The sequence below is a fragment of the Rattus norvegicus genome, chromosome 1 (genome assembly GCF_036323735.1).
Source record: "Rattus norvegicus strain BN/NHsdMcwi chromosome 1, GRCr8, whole genome shotgun sequence".
Taxonomy (NCBI): Eukaryota; Metazoa; Chordata; class Mammalia; order Rodentia; family Muridae; genus Rattus; species Rattus norvegicus.
In genome coordinates this window covers 74,467,279-74,489,295 of record NC_086019.1, presented here as the reverse complement: position 1 = coordinate 74,489,295, position 22,017 = coordinate 74,467,279, and the positions used below count along the sequence as shown (strand labels likewise).

At 49.6% G+C, this 22,017-nt stretch overlaps 2 protein-coding genes and 1 non-coding gene across 3 annotated transcripts; 2 read left to right on the top strand and 1 right to left on the bottom strand.

Annotated features, from left to right (window-relative positions):
* Positions 1-1,768: 1,768 nt before the first annotated feature.
* Cnot3 (CCR4-NOT transcription complex, subunit 3) lies at positions 1,769-18,012 on the top strand. The gene is made up of 18 exons (NM_001107471.2): positions 1,769-2,048; positions 7,351-7,425; positions 7,532-7,599; positions 7,814-7,888; positions 8,031-8,120; positions 8,344-8,472; positions 8,570-8,665; positions 9,726-9,945; positions 10,037-10,170; positions 10,729-10,785; positions 12,390-12,771; positions 12,852-12,975; positions 13,709-13,907; positions 14,894-14,993; positions 15,086-15,284; positions 15,501-15,633; positions 16,276-16,401; positions 17,631-18,012. Exons 2-18 carry the CDS (start codon positions 7,401-7,403, stop codon positions 17,727-17,729), a joined length of 2,256 nt encoding a protein of 751 aa, NP_001100941.2. The 5' UTR covers positions 1,769-2,048; positions 7,351-7,400; the 3' UTR covers positions 17,730-18,012.
* Mir3572 (microRNA 3572) lies at positions 12,764-12,871 on the top strand. Its single transcript, NR_037362.1, has one exon. It is a non-coding gene; the product is annotated as a microRNA 3572 (primary transcript).
* On the bottom strand, positions 17,021-21,953 carry Leng1 (leukocyte receptor cluster member 1). Its single transcript, NM_001106218.1, is given in 4 exon segments — positions 17,021-18,263; positions 19,441-19,691; positions 20,363-20,542; positions 21,782-21,953. Coding segments are annotated over 4 exon segments (783 nt in total). The 5' UTR covers positions 21,914-21,953; the 3' UTR covers positions 17,021-18,043.
* Positions 21,954-22,017: the final 64 nt, after the last annotated feature.

Below are 22,017 nucleotides of genomic sequence, written 5' to 3'. Positions count from 1 at the left end.
AGGTCCATTAGTATATCCTGGGACCTTGTTAGGAAAAGCAGAATCAGGGACCACCTAGATAAGAAGCTGCATCTTAATTTGGTGGGGAATTACTGATAAAGCTAGAAGCAGTTCCACATTCTCCGGGTCCAAATGAAATAGCAAAACTATGCATGAACAGCAAACTCGAAAGAGTGTGGAAACTTTAAAAAATCTGGACAAACACAGGTCCCTAAGTTTCACTTTCTTAAATCTAGTGACCCTAAGTATGCGTTTAAAATTATGTAAATGTGTGAGCAGATGCCAGGCGAAAAAGATCTGGAGCTGGAGTTCCAAGCATGTGAGCCACCGTGCAAGTGCCGGTCCTCTGCAGGAAAAAAATGTTCTTAACTGCTGGGCCATCTTTCCAGCCTAAGAATATGTTTTTTTAATGTCATTTTTTCCTCTCCTGCTTTATGGCATTCTGATGCGGGTAAATGCACGTTCTCTTCAAATGTGGATTTATCTTCTTTTCCTCCGCCTAGCAGGCAAAGGTAGATCGGGTTTTCCAGTTCATGAAAACGTGGTGCTCACGTTTCCGACGTAAGTCATTGCTCAGACTATTCACTTACTAATTCAGCAAACACTGAGAAATTCAGAGAGGGAGATGCAAGTAAATGCAGGAGTCGAACAAAATTAAGCCAAAGACGCTCACCTAAGCATTCGGCAAGGGTGGTCAGGGAAGTTTACTCCTCTAGAAGCATAACAGAACTCTAGTGAGTAGACATTACAAATGTAATCGAGGTAGGGCAAAGTGCAGTTTCCTCTGCAACTTCTGCAGCGAGAGTCCTTGCAACTACAGGAGAGCGACCCTGTCTGCTAACTTAACCAGAGAAACGACAGTTCCATGCTTTGTATTTCTCAGTCGCTTGTGCAATGTTCTTGATTCTTTTTCTCCTCCTTCCATCCTTTAGAAAGCACCGAGGTTTAGAGATATGCCAAGCAGAGGCGCTTGGGGAACGACTATGTGGATCAGAAAACATCCTAGACTACAGGCAAAGGAAGGATGCTCCGACAACCACACCTGTCGGCAGGATTCTCTGTTAGTAGCTACCGTATTGGCCAACCAAGGGAGGGGGCGGGGCGTTTTGTCTAGCTCCTCCCCCTTAGGCCTGGCGGCTCTTTTGATTGGTAGATGACTTGGGTTTAATTCCCCTTCGTCCCCCTCCCCTCACCACCCAACCCTCAGGTACCTCTCTGTCTTCCACTAGACAAGCTGCCTTTAACACTCATGCTTCATGCCTTCGGTCGTTTTTCCCTACTCACTTTCATGACCAACCAATGAGTTCAGGGTAGAATATACCTCGCAACCAATTACAGAAGCCTTTAAACTTGACGAGCAACTTCCCGCCCCTCATCCTGACTCCTCCCTGCGGCCAATTGATTTAGGAGAAGGGGGCGGACACATCCAATCAGCACGCATAGGCCTTCTGATTGACACCCAGGCCCTCGCGCTGGCGTGTTGTGCTCTGAGGAGGGGAGGAGGAGGAGGAGCCGGGAAGAAAAACCCGAGCCAATCCAAGCAAGTTGAGCGGGAGGCCAATCGAACGCCGCGCCCTGAAGAGAGCAGCCAATCCTAGCGAGAGGACTAGCCTCATTCTCACTAGGAACCAATGGGGCGCGCCTAACGGCGCGGAGCGACGTGCTGCGGGAGCAATGACGGACCTATATTCGGGGCTCGGGGGCGGGCCGGCGCCAGAGACGAGAAGAGAGGAGGGGAGGCCTCCTCCGCCGCCGCCATCTTGGACCGGGCCCGTTCAGCTTCCGTGGAGCCGTCGGCAGCCGCTGCCAGGCCTTTCCTTGATCCCTGAATCCCCTACTCGGTCGTCTAGAACAATCCCGGGCTCACTTCCTCTATCAACAACCCAACCCCACTTCCGGCTTTCGCGCCCTCTTATCGCGATAGCGCCCGGACTCGGGGCGCGAGGAAAGAGGAAAAAAAAAAAAAGGCGGCGGGCGGGCGCTCGCCTCTCTCTCCCCCCTCCTCGCCTGTCGCGATACGCTCCGCAGCGGCGGCGCCAGCTCCTGCGGTGAGCGTCAGGTTCGACTGGGCCGGACCCCTTCCCCTCTTCCCTCAGCTCCATCGGCCGACTTCTTGCTCCGCGACTCCGCCGCCTGTCGCGACACGGCCTCAGCTCCCTCCGGGCCCTGGCCGCGCGCTCGGGCCCGGCTTTGGCTCGGGCGGGCGGGGACCCTCTCCTCTCTGTCCTCCCGCATCCGGACTCCCGCGTGGCAGAGCGCCGGCCCCGGGTGTGAGGTGCCCGCCCTCCTCCGCGTCTGGCTGGACTTGGAGCGGTCGGCGCGCATCGGTCCGCGGAGGGGTCTTTCTGCTGTGGGCGCGGGGGCCACTCCTGCAGTCATTCCTTCCCCGGGAGCTCCATTTGGGAGCGTTGCCTCAGTGCACCCGAAAGCTCCAGTTTGTTGGTGTCTTGATAGGGGGAAGCCTCTTTGGAAGAGATGGATCTTGTGGAGGAAAAAGTCCCCAAGACCCGAGGTGCAGTTCCCGTTGTGAGTTGGAGCCTAAGCCAAAGTTTCCACCTAGTCCTCACAGCTCTAGCAGTGAAGTCTCCTAGAGGTCCCTTTCCACAAGTCTTCTTTTAAAGGAAGCATGTTTTTTGTTTTGTTTTAACACTCCCTCGCCAAACCTTGGATTCAGGACTGTACTGTGTTGCTCACTTCCTGTCTTCACATCTTTACATCTTTGAGGTGGGGTATCAGCGGCCTCTAGCTTTGGGGAATGCAAGCTCCACGAAGGTGCACGCTGTCGCCTCCGTGGTTGAAGCTTCCTAGTGGTCAAGTTTACTAGTATTGCTGTGTGTGGTGAGGGCCTAGATCTGTGTAGGTGGAATGTGAGCTCCCATGCTTTCAGTTGTTGGTGCTCTCCTGTTGGGACAGTTGAAGCACCTCTTCTAAACAGCTGTCATCTCCTCTTAGGATTAGCTTTCTGCCCTTTTGTCTAGGGGTTTCCTCACTGTCTCCCTTCCCCACTCATCACATTGACTGCCATCTCTCTGTATTTACATTCTCATCTTCCCAGTCTGTGAATATGTGATCTTCTATAATTGAAATCCACTGGGTCAAAGCGTTGTTTCATAGCTAGAATGAAACCAACTGGCACCCTGTAGGACTGCCAGCTTTCCTCGCCTGAGTCTTCTGCCTTTCTCCCTGTAGTTGTGTTGTCTTTGTGGGGTAGTGTTGTCACCTGCCAGGTAAAGTTCTTTCTGTCTTTGCTATTGGCATCATCTTTCTTGGATTTGAGATGGCCACACCACCATTGTACCCACTGTGAGGCGAGGATACTCCTGGGTGTGGGTGCCCATAGCTAGTGTGACGACTCCTTTGTTTTTCTATGCTTCTGAAGTGATGGTTCCTTGTGCTGTATCTGAGACCTGGGTGAGAGACCACCGAGGTCACTTTGCTTGGGACTAAAGATTCTAAGGGGTGACTTTTCAAGGTGTGGGTTCCTCCTTACCTTTGCTCTGGGGCCTCTCCAGGGGCAACAGTTACTTCTAACCAGGATCTACTTTATCCACCTCATAGAAACCTCATGTGGCAGTGCCAGCATCCTCCAGTGGGTTCAAGTTCCACTTTCAGTGCTGCTTGCCACCATTCCTGGCTTCAGTGTGAGCCCTCTTAGCTGCCTTGCACTATGCTCCAAGATGCTTGTGTGGCCACTAAGCAGTACCAGGCTTCAAAATTAAGGTTGTACCCCTTCGTCAGGTCTCTGTATGACGCCTTGACACCTGTGGTGAAAAGTTCTGTAGATTGTTTTGTTTTTGGCTCCTATATTGAGTCTTGATTTGCTACAGCTGTGGACAGAGTAGCCTAATGATTTAGCTTCCACCAGATGCCCAGCTTCCTCCATGCTGTTTGAGACCCTTCACCATCTGTCTGTATAGTCTGTTTGAAGGTGCTTGCCTACCTCAAAAGGGCCCTGTAGTGATGGTCTCCCAAAGCAGGTCTTGGAAAATGGGGTGGGCTGTCTTCTATGGTGGCACCTCTAATTTGAGGCTCCAACACCAGCCCTCTCTCTGTCTGCTGAGCTTCTGAGGTACGTGCACCTTTTCTGTGTAAAGTGGTTTTTGTTTTGTTTTATGTGGGAAGAGTGTATTGCTTCCACTCTGGCTGAGACTGCAACCTCTAAAACACAAATTCCTGTCTGTGGGCCTTGCCCTGCTCTGCAGAGTCAGCCTTTTGCCAGCCATATATTGTCTTCGTTATACACAGCTGGGCCCATATTACCTGCTTTTTAATTTTTAAATTTATTTTTAGTCTACATGCATTTTGCCTCCACACATGTAAGTACACTGTATGTGTGCTGTACCTGAGAAGGCTATTGGTCCCCCTGGAACCGGAGTTATACACAGTTGTGAGCTGTCTTATAGGTGCTGGTAAATGAACCTGGCAACAAGTACTCTTAATCTCTGAGTCATTTCTAGCCTCTAAAACTTTTTAATTATGTATTTTCTTAAATCTTGTCTTTCTGTATGTTCGTGCATACCTTGGCAGATATGTGTGGGGAGTCAGAAAAACTTTGAGAAGTTGATTCTTGTTTTCACTATTTGGGACCTAGGGGTTGAATCCAGATCACTAATCTTCATAGCAACTACCTTTACTTACTCAGCTGGCTCACTGGCCCTTAATTTTTATTCATTCATTCATTCATTCATTCATTCATTCTCTCTCTCTCTCTATCTATCTATCTATCTATCTATCTATCTATCTATCTATCTATCTAATCTAGTCTATGTAGTTCTTGATGGCCTGGAACTCACTATGTAGACCAAGCTTGAACTCACAGGTCTGTGTGCCTCTGCCTTCTAAGTGCTGGGATTAAAAGTACTGGACCAACATCATTTGTTTATTAGGTTGTTAGAGAGAATGTGTTTACCCAGGTGCTTTTACACATGTATACATGCCAGCAACATATATGTGGAAGGTAGAGGGCACCTTTTTTTTTTTTTTTCTATTTTCTATTTTTTCGGAGCTGGGGACCGAACCCAGGGCCTTGCGCTTGCTAGGCAAGCGCTCTACCACTGAGCTAAATCCCCAATCCCTAGAGGACACCTTTTGAGAGTTGGCGCTCTCTTTACCATGTAAATCTTGGAAATTGAATTTAGTCAGGCTTGGTGGCAAGAAATTATGTAGAACCTACTCACTGGTCCTTTGTTGTCCCTGTTCTTTGGTGCCTTGTTTCTGGAACCTTTAGGACTACTGTCAGTTTTTGTGGCCACCGTTCATTCCTCTTGCTGCAGGCCTGGATCACCTCCTCCCCAGTGCTACAGTACCAACCACTTCAATGTGGAGGTAGGATAGGGCCTCACCTCTTTAAGGATGGAGTTCTTTGCCCAGGTTGCAGTGCCTGTCCAGAACCCTCCTGCGGGCTCTTGGGACAAAGTGGGTAGTGTAATAAGCTCTTGTTTAACATTCCTTCCTTCCCTGGTTGGTATAAAAAGAGACTTCTCTGTGCTCATGGATATTAGAGCCAAGACTTATTCCTGCTCAAGGTCCTGAATACCTCCTGCTGTTGTCCAGGCAAGGTCCCTAGATCAGAGGTCCTTATCCTACTTCAGTCTTCTCTCTGGGGCTCTTTGCTGAGTTCCTTTGGTGGTTACTTCATGTTCCGGAGATTCCTGTAGTATGGTGTCAGCTAATCCTCAATTGAGAGTGCTGTGTGCACTCTTTTTGATAGGTCCTTTACTAAGGATATTTAAGTTCCCACAGTCTGAGTTGCCACCCATAGCTACCTCCCCACAGAGTGGGACCCTACAGAGTTAATTTTTTAAATTCATTTTCAGAGAAGGCACCAGCCCCATCCACTCTAGGCGTCTTTCTAAATCTGCCCCCTAATGGCAGTGTCCCATGCTGTGATTAGTACAAATGAAAATACTGAGCCAGGCATTGTGGTACATTCCTGTAACATTAGCATTTGGGAGAACAAAGTGAAAATGTAAGTTCAAAGTCATCCTGAGTGATATATACTAAGACTCTGTCTTAGAAAAGGAAAGATTTTATTTTGTCTGTTGTACTGGTTATAGTACATTAGGTGGCTAGCTGAAAGGTTTTCCACATCACACCTTTTGTTAAGACTTAAGTATTCCAGTTTCCTTGGTATTAAGGAGCCTCAATCTGGCTACCTTCCTGGTTGGAACTCTTGATCCTAGGAGTGAGACTGTTTCTGCCTTTATAGCTAAGAGCTATATTGGGGCACCCTTGCTATGTGTCTAGTTCTCAGAGCCTTGCTTTTTATTATACCCATCGGGGAGAGGATTACAGCTTGGGCTAGAAGCTCAAAAACTCTCTTAGGGTCCAAAACCCTTTTAGGGTCCTTCCTTTCCAGGTTGCCCTATTCAGTGTCAACTTTTGTGGTGTGGATTTCCCTGCTGACAGACCTCCCCTCCTCAGTCCTTTGTCCTCAGGCTCCTCTGAATTAAACTCAGCTACCTTCAGAATAAAAATAGGTGTCTCTGTACATTTTTGTTTCTGCCCTGATAGGTTTGTGTTTTTTGAGTCTAAATTGCTAGTCTATCTGATGTGGATTTCCTCCACGTGTGCAGATCTGCTCACTCACAGCTAAGGTGGTTCTTCACTTTTATCTTTTTGAGATGTCTATCTTCTTCTAACCCTCCTTGAGCTGCTGCCTCTTGCTCCCAAGTTTCTATAGCCATTTTTTGTATCAGGCTTCTGCTGTGGAATAAATTTCTTGGAAGTGTAGTACCCTTTGTTTGGACATCCTACCTTGTCTTGTATGAATGGGTCTTGATCATCATAGTTACAGAAGTGTCCCATCTCTCTTCCCCTTCAGCTTACACCTCTTAGCCTTTCCAGGAGCCACCAGCCTCATGTATTTTTTGACTTACCTGGAGTGGCCTCTTCCAGTCACTTCTGCTCCCAAACCCTCGGTTTAGAAAATGTCATTTCTAGAGCTAATGCTTCCATCCCAGCAGTCTACCTGTGTGCTACATGTGCTCTAGTGATATTAGGGCACAGATACTCTGTATTTTAGAAATTTTCTACTTCCTAAGTCAGAGGCTCACAAATAAGATATACTATTCTTTGTTTCAACAGTTTCCCAGATTCCAGTCCGCCAATTGAAGGACTGTAAGAGTAGGCCAGATTTCCCTTGTTAGATAGGAACTGTAGCTGGGGATGTAGCTAGATGAGAGCACTAGCATGTACAAGGCCCTAACTTCTATCAGGTGGGGAAGGGCAAGTAAATGTTTCTTCCCTCTACCATCCTACCTGCCCCATGATTCCTACCCATGTTCATAACTCTTGAGTTTGGACCAGCCAAGGAATGGATGTTAAGTCTTTCTCAATTTTTCCTGGCAGCGTCCGTTTCTAAGAGAGTATGAAGAGAGTGCGTCTGTAGGGCAGGGAAGATGGCGGACAAGCGCAAACTCCAAGGTAATAGACTGTCTGCTGTTCATGTGGCCATATGCCCTTTCTTCCAGGAATTTCTCTGGATATTTACTATCTTAGCAGGGTCCTAACAGTCTTGCTCCCTGGCCAGGTGAGATTGATCGCTGCCTCAAGAAGGTGTCCGAAGGTGTGGAGCAGTTTGAAGATATTTGGCAAAAGGTAAGGGCCTAGGAACCTCAAAATTTGTTGTCTGTGGGGCGAAGAATCAAGAGGTTCAGGGTCTTGGGGTCTTGACCAGGGAAGCATCTCTGAGATCGACTGTGGGGAGGGGGTCCTAGATTTCCCAGACGAGGAAGAAAGAGACGACCTTTACTGCTATGGCGAGTTCTGGGCAGCCACTTTCACATTGACTGCTGAATTCTTCATCCCTCAGCTCCACAATGCAGCCAACGCGAACCAGAAAGAAAAGTATGAGGCTGACCTAAAGAAGGAGATTAAGAAGCTACAAGTGAGGGGGCTGGGGATGGACTCTTGTGTCCTATGGGAGGAGGGATGGGGACAGTGGACTGCTGGGTCCCAGGGAGAAAAGGTCATTGAGGGCCCCAGTTTCCAGGTCTGCAGCCTAATTATTTTGCTGCTTTTCCCTTCAGCGGCTGAGGGACCAGATCAAGACATGGGTAGCATCCAATGAGATCAAGGACAAAAGGCAGCTTATCGAAAACCGCAAGCTCATTGAAACGGTAGGAAATTAGAGCCTGGGATTTTCTGGGGTGGGGATATGGTCAGGCTCTTGGGACTCAAGAAGGCAGAGGTGGGGTGGTCACTACAGAGTCCTTGGGAGGAGTAATGTTTCCATAATTAAGGGAAGGGCAGAGATGAGGGTTCAGGCTGTTTCTAGCATTGCTGGCCTTTATATCCCCTCTCTCACCTTTGAGCACTGTCTGCCAACTGTACTCTCTACAGCAAATGGAACGGTTCAAAGTTGTGGAACGAGAGACCAAAACCAAAGCCTATAGCAAGGAGGGTCTCGGTCTGGCTCAGAAGGTGGACCCTGCCCAGAAGGAGAAGGAAGAGGTTGGCCAGTGGCTCACGGTAAGTTGGGACAGAGAAGAAAGGAAGCACTTGGGCCCAGACTTAAATATATACTAGGGCCTTGAGGACAAACCCCTCTTCCCTTCTCTTCCCCCAGAACACCATTGACACCTTAAATATGCAGGTGGACCAGTTTGAGAGTGAGGTGGAGTCACTGTCAGTACAGACGCGCAAGAAGAAAGGCGATAAGGATGTGAGTGGTGGGGTACCATTACCCACAGGGTAGGGGTGGATGTGGCCTGTGAACAGAGGACATCTGGAGGTTCATAGGATCCTGGTTCTGGAGAGATTGGAGAGGCAGGATGAGGCAGCTTAGCTGGCTGAGTTATGGTATAGGGAGGAGGTGAGACCAGGATATTGAGATATCTGGATAGACATTGTAGCATTGTCGGGGCAGTTTAAGTGAAGATAGACTTAGGTTTAGCTGGGACCACAGAGTGAGACCTGAAGGGAGGACCAAATTGGGAAGGTACATAGCACTCTAACGATCCCCAGGTTCTCAGGAAGGGGTTGGTGTGTCTCTAAGAACCAGACACTGTAGGAAACCCAGAAATGGTTTGGACCAAAGTCATATGTTAAGGTCTCAAATCTTAAACCTCTAGGATTGTAAAGGTGTGAGTTCAAAGGGTGTCAACTATGTCTTCTTAATGGCATCACCAGGGAAGGGAAGTTCTGATGGGATGGAAAGTGAGAGAGATGTTACTGGGAGAGAAAAGAGTGGATCCTTGCCAAAAGGAGGAATTTGAAGCTGGCACTAAGGTGTTAAGTTGTAAAGGAATTGGAACCTTGAGAAGAGCCAGGAGCTCTCTGTGGCTGCCTTAAGGGGTAAATTGACAGCAAGTTTCCTTCCCATGGGCTTTATCCTTATTACTATCATTACTATTGCAGTGAGCTAGGATGTATATTTCTGGCAGAGGTCAGAATGGTGGGAGGCCTGGATAAGACTTGCTGACAGGTGAGCCAGGTAGAAGCCAAGTTGTAGGGTAGCCCGGTATTATAGGTTTCTAGGGATTTCTAGAGTCCAAAGGGTTTGAGGAGAAAGAAATGGATCCTTCAGATGTCAGAAACCTCACACTGGTCCTCACTGGGACAGAGGGTGGGCAGACTTCTCATTGGCCCATGTTAAGAGGGGCTGGAGCAGAGGCACCTTTGGGGTATCTTGGAGATGGGGGACTGAGGACAGGTTTTGTGGGGGCAGGAGGGCTGGCCAGGTGCTCTGCAGCCCCTGAGCCTGGCCCTGGGCTCGCCAGCAGAAGCAGGACCGGATTGAGGGCTTGAAGCGGCACATCGAGAAGCACCGCTACCATGTACGTATGCTGGAGACCATCCTGCGCATGCTGGACAATGACTCCATCCTGGTTGATGCCATCCGCAAGATCAAGGATGATGTAGAGTACTACGTTGACTCATCCCAGGACCCCGACTTTGAAGAGAATGAGTTCCTCTATGACGACCTGGACCTCGAGGACATTCGTGAGGCCCTGGGCTGACCTTCATGGCACAGAGGGTGAGGGCAGGAGGCATAGCTGTGCCAACTAAGCATGCTGCTCCCCTACCCCCACAGCACAGGCGCTGGTCGCCACCTCCCCCCCCAGCCACAGCCACATGGAGGACGAGATCTTCAACCAGTCTAGCAGTACACCCACCTCAACAACCTCCAGCTCTCCCATCCCACCCAGCCCAGCTAACTGCACTACGGTAAGTGTCCAAGGTTTTTAATAATTTAGGTTCCCAAGATGGTGGCCATAGGGGAGTCAAAAGCCAGTCTTGCCTTAGAGATGACAGTTCAGGAAGTGAGCTCTAGGCTTTTTGTGCTCTGGGGTCCTCCCTAGTGTGGGATGAATATAAAAAGCTAAAAGATAGATCCTGGATTTCCACTCAGGTTTAGGGTGCATGTGGATCTTTGGTGGTGGTAGTCAGGAAGAGCTGGAGTGTGGAGTGCCAGAAGAGCTGAGCAGCTGGGAATTTCCCTTCCGACAGGGATCCTGGGTCAAAGTCTATAAGGGAAGGAGTCCTGGGCACATCACAGGATGGGAGTGAGTGCTGGCCCTCAGAAGGTGGTACTGATAAGCTCAGATTTTTAGGTGTTAATCAAAATTTGTGGCTGAGTATTAGAACAGCTCTGGAGTACAAGGCTAGTCAGATGGGCCTATGAGAGATTAAGAGTAGTAAGGGCCCTCCTGTGTCCCTAAAGGATTGCCCTCTGTTTTGGGACCCTGGAGGTCACAGTTTTTTACTTTACTTCCCCTGCCTCAGGAAAACTCTGAAGATGATAAGAAGAGAGGCCGCTCTACAGATAGTGAAGTCAGCCAGGTGGGTCCAAGTCTAAATCTGATGGCTTGTAACTTGTTTATTGAGTGGTCTCCAAAATTACTGAAGCTGGAGGGCTGGCCACAATGCTGGGCTCTTGGGACAGGTGTGCCAGAAACAGTGCTACCCTAAGGGCAGGGTGATGACTGGTGTTGTGGTTGAGGTGGCCTGTTGTCTGACCTGTAGAGGAAGACTGGATGGTACTGTCTGCAGCAGTAGGTCACACAGGAAACTGCTGCAAGAAGTTAGGAAGTATGATAGGTGGGCTTTGGACTAAAGACTCTTTGGTCTCTGAAAGAGCCAAGCAGCCTGAGAAGTGATCCAGAAGTCAAAACTGCCTGTGCTATGCTGACTGCAGAAAGTACTTCCTGAGAGAGGAAGGCAGTATGTGGCACTTCTGAATTCCTTTAGATCCTAGTGAGTGAACTCTTAGCTCTGTCAATTTCTCCTAAGATAGGAACATATCTTAGGAGACAGGAATGTTGTTGAAAGAGCCCAGAACATCTCTAGGCTAATAGAAGGAACCAGTCCCTTGTGGGAGTACCTAAGTACACACTAATGAAGTTAATGTGGAGACCAGGGTTGGGGAGTAGCAAGGGTAATGGAGTGAGGAGGCAGGGCTGGGACAGGGAATCCTAGGGGTGGGCCTAGCTCTGCCATCTTGTCAGGTACCCCACGCCCCACGCCCCACACCCCGGGACTGTAAAGCAGTGGTCCCAGGAAAAAAGTGACTGGCCAATTCCCTTAGGTACTTGGTAAGTGAGATTTTTGTGTGGTGGTTAGAAGGCTAGGAGGCAGTTTGGTATGGCAGCCTGGTTGTTGGAGCTTAGTTGAAGAAGAGATGCCCTGGTTCTAGAGCACTGCATTTTATAAGTATCTGATTGTCCCAGTTCCCTTACTCTTTTTTTTTTTTTTTTTTTAAAGATTTATTCATTTATTATATATAAGTACACTGTAGCTGTCTTCAGATACACCAGAAGAGGGCATCGGATCTCTTTACAGATGGTTATGAGCCACCATGTGGTTGCTGGGAATTGAACTCATGACCTCTGGAAGAGCAGTCGGGTGCTCTTAACCACTGAGCCATCTCTCCAGCCCCAGTTCCCTTACTCTTAAAACATTTAGGCTGATCCAACTAATCACAAATTGAGGTTGGGGTTTTTGTTTTTGGTGTTTGTTTCTTTTGGAAGAGCATCTCACTTGTAGCCTATACTGGCCTGAACTCTCCAAATAGACAAGGCTAATCTCAAACTCATAGAGATCTGCCTGTCTCTGCCTCTCAAATGCTAGGATCAAAGGCATGTGCCACCACTTCAGGTCTCAAGTTCCGGGTATTTGAGAGTTTCCCTTGGTCTCTTGTCTTAACAACCTAACCTCTGTCAGATTCATGTGGACTATGGGAACAATGTCCAGGGAGAACTTGGGACAGCTGAATGGGCTGGAAATAAATAGGTCTTAAACACAAAGATGATTGAAGTCTCCTAGTACCCCAGAGAATGTAGGCAGTTGATAGCAGGTCAGAGGTGAGGCAGGAAGACAGTAAGGGAGTGGTGGGTAGGGAACAGGCTGGTCTAGTACCTGACCCCTCTGTTTTTTCTTTCCTGCAGTCTCCAGCCAAAAATGGCTCCAAGCCTGTCCACAGCAACCAGCACCCCCAGTCCCCAGCTGTGCCGCCCACCTACCCCTCTGGCCCCCCACCTGCCACTTCTGCCTTGAGCTCCACCCCTGGCAACAATGGGGCCTCTACCCCAGCAGCACCTCCAAGTGCCCTGGGCCCTAAGGCCAGTCCAGCTCCCAGCCACAACTCGGGTACTCCTGCCCCCTATGCCCAGGCTGTGGCCCCACCCAATGCCAGCGGGCCCAGCAATGCCCAGCCCCGGCCCCCCAGTGCCCAGCCAAGCGGGGGAAGTGGTGGTGGCAGCGGAGGGAGCAGCAGCAATAGTAACAGTGGCACAGGCGGAGGGGCTGGCAAGCAGAACGGTGCCACCAGTAAGTGGAGGCCAGTTTGGGGGACAGGGCAAGGTGGGCAGTAGCTGACAGCCTGTTTACACTTGCCCTTTTTTCCCCAGGCTATAGTTCGGTTGTGGCAGACAGCCCTGCAGAGGTGGCCCTGAGTAGCAGTGGGGGCAGCAGTGCCAGCAGCCAAGCCCTGGGGCCCACATCGGGCCCTCATAACCCAGCTCCCAGCACCTTGTGAGTTGTGGGGTAACAAGTGTGTGGGCACAGGCTCTCATGCCACTCTTGTTTTGGGTTCCAAGTTCGGCCCTTCTTGTGTAGTATCCAGTGTATCCTTTCACCTCCACAAGGGTTCTTGTCCCTGCTTCTTAGGGACTAGGACATGTGTACATTAGTTCCCAGCTTTGCTCTTTTGTTTTTTTACTGTGGGTTTACTATGCTGTCATCCCATTTCTGTTCTTTGCTCTGAGGCAACCTGACTCCCAGGAGTGTGGGGGCTTTTCCAAGAAAAATGTCCTAGGGGTTGGGGATTTTTAGCTCAGTGGTAGAGTGCTAGGCACAAGGCCCTGGGTTCGGTTCCCACCTCCGAAAAAAAAGGAAAAAAAATGTCCTAGTCTTCCATTTCTTCAGCCTACCATCAGATTACTAAGGAAAAGATCTGCTGCCTTGTCATCCATCCTCATTACCAGCCCTAGTGGGATTGCACCATGTGCATCTGTGCAAGGCTACTTGTTCTATAACAGAAAGAAACTGTCTATTCCCAGTCTGTTTCACTGGTAGTTCTAGAATGATCCCATCCCCTAGTTTTCCTCTGTCTTTTAGCTTCATTAGCTGTTGGGGGATCCTAGAGATTGGATTCACTTCTGCATGCTCCAGCTGTCTAGCTTTCAGCTCCCTCTTTTGGATCCCATATTCTGTGCCTGTCCGTCTTCAAGGACATTAATTTGATTCCCCTCCATTCTTTACCCAGAAAGGAATCCAGTACAGCAGCCCCATCCGGGGCTGGGAGTGTGGCTTCAGGCTCAGGGAACAACTCAGGGGGACCCAGCCTCTTGGTGCCACTGCCTGTAAATCCCCCCAGTTCTCCAACGCCCAGCTTCAGTGAAGCCAAGGCAGCTGGCACTCTTCTTAATGGTCCCCCACAGTTTAGCACCACCCCAGAAATCAAGGTAAGTTCCTCAGGTGTGAGCCCTGAGCCCATCTTGGGACAGGAAATCCAATGAGAACCCCTAGTGGGGAAACATCTTAAAAGTTCTCCTGAGTGGGCGATACGGCTTTGGCATGGTTTTGAGGGGAGGAGAAGCAAAGTGACACCTTGTGGAGAGACTCCTGGAAGGCTGTAGGTGGGATGGGGGAAGAGTAGCTTGAAGGACTCAGCCTTATTGGCTACGACTAGTGCAGAACATGTCCCTCCAAGAGATCTGGGGTGCAGGTCTGTGGGTGGGTTTCAGTGATAGAAGACTTGTACAGAGTGGGTAGAAGAGCCAGCCCTAAGCTGCTTCACCAGGGAACACAGTGTGGGGGTTGCAGACCCAACCTACTGATGTTCCCAAGGAGACTGAATGCCCAAGGGATGGCCGACACCCTTAAGGCAACAAGAGAGCCTGAAATTCTACCAACCACCTCCCTCAAAATGCTATACTACTGTGGGCAGTCCAGTGGGTGTTCCCCCAGCATGTGGTGTCTTTATGGAAGTGTGTGCTTGTCCACTGTACTTTGTAGGGTCATATTTCCTCTGGAATGTTGTGGACCCTGCACAGAGGAGTGAACTCTCACAAATCTGATGGTGATTGGTGATTTCAGATTTACAGCTTCCCTATAGCCGTGTTTTTAGAATTATATGGTTAGTTCTTGCAAATAGGGAACTGGCAACAGCAGGTTATGCAGAGAATACGGAACCTTTTAGGCTGTGCTTTTTAAAGATTTATTTACTTTATGTGAGTACACTTTCTGTCTTCATACACACCAGAAGAGGGCATCAGATCCCATTACAGAGGGTTGTGAGCCACCATGTGGATGCTGGGAGTTGAACTCTGGACCTCTGGAAGAGCAGTCAGTGCTCTTAACCACTGACTGCTCCAGCCCCTAGGCTGTACATTTTTGTGCAGCTCAGTTTCTGCTCAGGTCTTAAGGCTCGGCCCCTTTCTCTTCCCAGGCCCCTGAACCTCTGAGCTCTCTGAAATCCATGGCAGAACGGGCAGCTATCAGCTCTGGTATTGAGGACCCTGTGCCAACGTTACACCTAACTGATAGAGGTGACAGTCATGGGATAGTGGGGAGGGCAAAGGCAAAAAAGGAGCTGACCCCATCCTCATCATTGAAGGGCCTGATGGCCCATCCCCTACAGACATCATCCTGAGCAGCACATCAGCACCACCCACCTCATCCCAGCCACCCCTGCAGCTATCAGAGGTGAACATACCATTGTCACTGGGCGTCTGTCCATTGGGGCCAGTGTCCCTCACCAAGGAGCAGCTATACCAACAGGCCATGGAAGAGGCCGCCTGGCACCACATGCCCCACCCCTCTGACTCCGAGCGCATTCGGTGAGGGGCTGCAAAAGGGGCTGGGACCGGGACTCCCGAGTCTGAGGGAGGAGCTGGTTCCTGGGTCCTGAGAGACTAGGTAGAGTACTCGTCTCAAAGTGCTGAGGACTTGGCTTGGGGCTCCCTAAAGCAGGTTGAAATGTGCTTCTGAACACCCTCTTGAAGGCAGGGCAAGAGCTCAAAGCCACCTGGCACTAAATCCTCACTGGTTCACAGGCAGTACCTTCCCCGGAACCCTTGCCCGACACCCCCCTACCACCACCAGATGCCACCCCCGCACTCGGACACTGTGGAGTTCTACCAGCGCCTGTCAACTGAGACGCTCTTCTTCATCTTCTACTATCTGGAGGTACAGCAGGGCCCCCGGGGCAGCCTCGGGCCCCCCAGCTCCGCCGCCACCGCTGCCATCCCCCCTCGGGCTGGAGGGGCGAGGTGGGTGTCCCACTGCGGCCACTGGGACCGCACCCCTCCCTATCCCAGTCCTGGGCCCCCACAAATCAAACCTGACTCAGTCCCAAAACATTCTAATTGCTAAGATTCAGGGAGAGGCTGCAGGCCCTAGGCCACGTACAGTTTCCACTGTCAAGAGCTCTCAGCTGCTGGGAAACCCTTTAGAATAGCTGCTGAAGTGCAGTAGACACTCCCAAGGCCTCCCTAGAGATTTCTGCAGAGCTGTCTGACCTCTTGACAGCAGTGGGTCAGCCCCTCTCCCTCTCCCCTTGAGTTTTCTACTACTACGTGTCTCCTTTCAGCTTTCATTATGCATTAGTTTCTCTTCTTTCTCAAAGCTTTTCTGAAAGCAATTCTCACCTCCTGTCTCATTTTCTTCTGACCATGGTATGTTTTGTGCTTCCAGCACTGTTTCCAAGTGGACTCCACCCCAGCTGGTCTGTGGTGGGGGTCTGGGTCCAGCCCTGATGCCCTGCCCTGTCCCCCTGCTAAATACCCAATTTGGATACCTTCTGATCTTCCTCTGCATTTTTTTCCCCAGGGAACCAAGGCACAGTACTTGGCAGCCAAGGCCCTAAAGAAGCAGTCCTGGCGATTCCACACCAAGTATATGATGTGGTTTCAGAGGCATGAGGAGCCCAAGACCATCACAGATGAGTTTGAGCAGGTGAGGGGCCCGCCCAACCTGGTCCCATTGAGTATGGCTAGTGTCCCCAATCCCAACCCTCAATCCTTGTTGGCCTTTCTCAAACTTCGAGAAATCTGGTTCCCTAAGTTGTTCACCTATCCTGGGATATGGTCCCTCTCCATTTGTCCATTTCTCAATGCTTTAGTTTTGAGCAATTGTTACTGCTCCCAAAGAGAAGCCTTCCTAGAGCTGCTAACTGCCACCACCATGCAGCCCTGGGTACTTTTGTTGGGAGCAAGAAATTTTCTAGTTGGCATTTCCCAAACTTGATCTCCATGGCCCCCTTCTCCTTCATTTCCTGGCAAACAGCAGAGCAGGGACTAAGTGTACTTGGAAGTCTTGTTTAGTTCATAGTTAGCCTTCTTGAGTCTTAACCACTAGTTGATTGGAAACTCCACTCTCCCTACATACCCCAAAGCCAGCTGATCTGGGTTTGAGCCCAACCCCTGCTGGGTGATCTTGGGCAAGTCAATTTAGCCTCTCTTCCGTTTGTTCCCCTGCCTGTAAAAATGGGAGTAATAGCACCCACCTCATGCAGTTGTTACAAGGATTAAATGAGTTAATAACATTTAAGTACTAATGGTGCCTGCTATATAGTGAGCGTCATGAATTTTATTGCTTTCAGTTGGTGTGTTTCACAGTGGCTTTCCCCATAGATATTTTCCCCACCTACACTTCCAGGTTCCAAGCCGGTTCCCATTCTTAGAGAAATCTGGACTGTCCCCTATATTCTTCCTGACCACTTTGAAGCATTTCAGACACTTGACCTAGCTGCTTTCTTGCTGTATGCTCTCCAACCTTGAGTTCAGCCTTCCTATCTTGCCCTGGTTTGTTCTTTGACATAACTATCTCAGGGCATTGAATCCCTCAGAATCTCAGTTACAATGAATTAAGTAGTGTATTTCCACAGAGCACTTAGATGTTTATGGTGCATATGTTGCATTGTAGGCCACCTGTTGGTGCCCACTCTTCAGTTGTCACTTAACATAAGCTTAGGCCTCATGTTTGTACCTGCAGGCCCAAAAAGGCGAGGCTTGGCCCCCTTCTTCACTTTTAAGGTCACTGAGGGTGGAGTGTGACAGTGCAAGCATGTAGGACAGTTGGCTTGGTACCTCCATGTCCCTGACAACTGCCTCTTGTTCATCTGCCTGGCCCAGATCTCAGCCCCCCTCTTCGTCCACTCACTGACCACCTTCTTCCCCGGCCAGGGCACCTACATCTACTTTGACTACGAGAAGTGGGGCCAGCGGAAGAAGGAAGGCTTCACCTTTGAGTATCGCTACCTGGAGGACCGGGACCTCCAGTGACACCGGCCCCCTTTACCCTCCCCCTCCCCCGCATGCTGATCCCCCTGCCCAGGTGAGGGCCCTGCCCTGGAAGACTGGGGGAGGCCCAAGGCCATGGGACACCCTCCCGCCCCAGGAAGCAGAGAAGGGATAGGGAAGTTTTCTCTTCCTCTCTGCCCTACCCTGGGGGCCTGGGGGCAAGGGCTGCCCCCTCCTCCCCTCCCCAGTGAGGGACATTTTTTGGTAAACCTATTTTCATTTTGGAAAATATTTATGAATAAATAGTTTTATATGACGGCTGGCACCTGCAGCCTCCCCTATCCCCCCAAAAGAGTTCAGTGGGGAGGAGTTGGATTCTGCTGGCGGGGTCGCCGAGCCAGTTGGGGGTTGAACTGGGAGTTGTATCGCCGCTTCCGTTCATCTGTCTCTTCCATTTCCACCTGACCTTGCTGGGATACCTGTCCTTGTACCCGGGCCAGCAGGGCCTCTGCTCGAGCTCTCTCAGCTGCTTCCCGCTGAAGACGCTCAGCACGGAGCTTTTCTAGGGAAGGTGGCCTGCAGGGAGGAAAGCAAGAGCAGAAAGTTTGAGAGATGCCACCTACCTGGTCCTGGGTTACACGAACAAGTCCTTGAACTACACTAAGAGCTGTGTCCCTTCAGGTTAAAGCACTCTGAGCAGTATCCTGGGTCCCCTTTACCATTTCGAATAATGTGTTTTTGTTCTCTAACCCCAATAATTCTTAAAACTTCAGTCTCAAAAAGTGAGGATTGGTGGCTGAGCTCAATCCTAGCACCCATCGGCTCAAAATTGTGACTCCAGTTCCAAGGGACCTGGCACCAACACACCAGCAGGCAAAATACTAATGCACATAAAATAAAAATAAATCTTTGTCTGGCAGTGGTGGTACACACCTTTAATCCCAGCACTCCAGGTGGAGACAGGTGAATCTCCCAAGTTTGAGGCTAGCCTGGTCTATAGAGCAAGTTCCAAGACATCCAGGGCTACACAAAGAAACCCTGTCTCAAAAACACAAAAACCTGAGAACCAAAGTCAAATAGGCTCTTTACTGTCAGGGTGCCTTCTACTGTGGCAATGAAGGTTTCATAAAAAGCTCTTAATAAAAGAAGAGCTGAATGTGATTGGGCCACATTCTAATCGAAGCAGGAGGCAGAGATGGATCTCTGAGTACGAGACCAGCCTGGTTTTTACATAGATCTAGGACAGCCAGTGTAACATTGAAACTCTAAAAACAAACCATAAACCTGAGGGCCACAAAGATCACTTGGGAAGCAAAGGCCAGACAGAGTGACATAGTGATATCCTGTCCCAAAGGAAAAACTGAAGGGCTGGAGAGATGGTTCAGTGGTTAAGAGTACTGGCTGTTCTTTGCGACTTGGGTTTCATTCCCAGCAACCTATATGGTGATTCTCAATGCAACTGTATTCAGTTTCAGGGGACCCCAATGCCTTCTAGTCTAAAGGCATCGGCAATTACGTGGTACATAGACATGTAACAAGTACTCATTAAAATACACATTAAAAAATATATATATGCTGTATACAAGCTACTGTTCTTAGAATCCTTAAGTGTCTCCACAGAGGTCCCTAGACAGCATACCAAGAACCACTTCATCTTGCCTGACCTGTTTAGCCTTTCTGTGGTACCCTGGCTGGTGTGCTAGATCTTCACAAAGTCTCACTCTGCTCTACTGTGGGCCATGTTTATTCTTACTCTCTGGGCCGTTGTTTTGGAGGCCGTTCCTCTCTGGAAGGATGGCTTTCGCTGCTGTGCCTTTTCTTGCCCAGGTGCTTCTGCATCTCCCTCAAGGGGTCCAGTCGATTTTTGATCTTCTCATCTGGGCTTGGGCCTGGAGGGCAGCCTTTTTGCCCTGGGGGTAGCTGGTACCAGGGAGGTTGAGTTTGGGCCTCTGCTGCACTTTGGCCCAAGTATGTCAGAATACCTAGTGCTTTCTCTTGTCTCTCCTGCAGGGGCAAGAAAACAAAATAGTCTTTTCAGTCCCTCTGGGAGCCCTAGGTGTGGCAATAGAAAAACCCAGCGCCTGAGTTTCTAGAGACGGATTGGTAGGCAGACATTTAACAAGGGAAATTACAAGAACGTTCAGGAACCAGCTTTGCAAAGCATCAGGAGCTTATTTGCAGGAGGAAGAAAAGGAATGCAGTGGCCTGTGCAGTAATGGAAGATGGAAGAAGCTTAATTTGGGAACAGTCCACAGAAAAGCCAAGCAGAGGAGTGATTTTCAGTGGGAGACAGCACCTTCAAAGTTGGGTGAGGTGTAGGAGAGCCACAGTACAAGTCATAGTTTAAAAAGCACAATTGCTGTCTGGAGGTTTGTGCCTGTGATCCCAACACTTGGCCCAGGGGGCCAAGACAGGGGGATTAAAAACTGGAAGGCACCCTGGTCTATGTAGTTGTGATCTCCTCTCAAAATAAAATAGCTTAAGACTTTCTTTAGTCCCATGAAAAAGGTTTAGCCAGTTTAAGTGTTGTATAGCAATAACCAGCTTGTAGGTGATACCTCTCACTGCTAAATTTTCTATGCACTCATCTATCACCATATCCTAACAGTCACAGCCAGTCTCTACCCCACCCACCCATCCCCCCAGGATTCCACCAACAAATGAGGCCAGCTTACTTTTTCCTGTCGTTTCTCTTCCTCATGCTCTTTATTGCCTCTGGGCACTCCTTTTCCTTCTTCCAGCAGCTCCCGAAACAGGTCCACAGGGCCAGAACATGGAGCTCCCTGGTCTGCTGCTTCCAGCTCGGGCAGTGAGTTTCGGCCCCTGGCTTTCTTCCGTAGGAATTCCGTACGGGCCTATGAAGGGTTATAGGCAGTACATTCTGAGTCCAGAAGTGCTGAGGATATAAGAAGGGTCCATGGGCAGGGAGGGCAGTGGTAGCACACATCTTTGATCCCAGCACTCTGGTGGCAGAGGCAGGGGGATTTCTGAATTCAAGGTGAGCCTGTTCTATAGAGTGAGTTAGTTAGTTCCAGAACGACACAGAGAAACCCTGTCTTGAAAAATCAAAGGAAAAAAAGAGATGGGGGAATGGAGGTATTGGGAGCCAAAAAAGACACCACTTCTAACTTTGGGTGGAGAACCATTGTTTTTAAACAGTAAACTGGGCTATCAGAGATAGGTGGGAGAAGACCTCTGGCCTAAAACAGAAGACTTTCCAGCCTGGAGTAATAGGGTAGAGGTGGCTTGTTCAGCTATAGAGCCCCTGCTTAGTGTGTATAGTTCGAAGTTCAGTCCCCAGCACAAGTATGTGCATATTCCCAAACTTGTAGCCAAACATTGCTTTCTGGACAAAGGATCTGAACCCAAGGCATGGCTCCAGGTCACCATTCCAAATACAAACCGACTCCAGATAGAGTCTGAATTGCTCAGGATAGTCTCCAATTCACAATACTCCCCTCTCTGTAGCCTTAGTATCTGGGCGTAATTACAAGCTTCACCTTTTTTTTTTTTTTAAAATTTTAAAGGCCCACACTAATTCATGATCAGATTGGCAAAGAACTTAAGGGTAAACCAAACTGATCGAGTAACTATTAAAGTCTGTGTTAATGCGTGAGTGTACTTCAATACCAGCGTTCAGGTGGCACAGGCAAGCGGATCTCTGAGCTCGAGACCAGCCTAGTGTACACAGCCAGTTCCAGTACAGCAACAGAGACCCTGTTTCAAATAATGCTTCCAGATGTCCTTCGCTCTCTTGCTGAAGCCGTGGCACTCAAAGCAAGGTGACTGCACCCCTCTAAAATGTTCTAAGAGGAATTTCTCAAATCAAGAGCTCTGAAGGGAGCATACACACAGTGGGTGATCAGTATTAACTTGTGCGGGCAACCTATAAAGTAATCAGAATATTTGTCCAACTCTTCCTGTGTGCTAGCCTATGGCCCCTTCAACGCCGGTGGGGAAATCTAGGAAGGTTTTATGGAAGTTAGCACAGGATTTTCAGAGAAACATCGCCGAACACGCCAAACACACCGAGCCGCACCTGACACCAAGTGATAGGCAGGCCGGCCGCGCTTCTGGGCCTGCCCCAGGCTTACCTCTTGCTGAGCGAGCAGCACCCTCCGCTCACGCTCCTTCTCCTCCTCCCGGGCCTGGGCCTCGTCGCGTCGCACGCGAGCGACATTGTCCTTGTTCCGGACGTGCCAGCTCTTCTTGGGTAAGATATTCATGGCTCCAAAGCCGACCTCCGACTGTCAGGCCCACTCTTCAGCACTTCCGATTGGCTCGAGGATGCTCCCGCCCCATGGTTCCACCCTAGCCCGTGCATTGGTTC

Coding starts and splice junctions, on each gene's coding strand:
- Cnot3 (NM_001107471.2), top strand. CDS start 7,401: ATGGCGGACAAGCGCAAACTCCAAG. Junction 10,171..10,728: donor GCCCAGCTAACTGCACTACG/GTAAGTGTCCAA, acceptor CCCCTGCCTCAG/GAAAACTCTGAAGATGATAA. Junction 15,285..15,500: donor TCTGACTCCGAGCGCATTCG/GTGAGGGGCTGC, acceptor ACTGGTTCACAG/GCAGTACCTTCCCCGGAACC.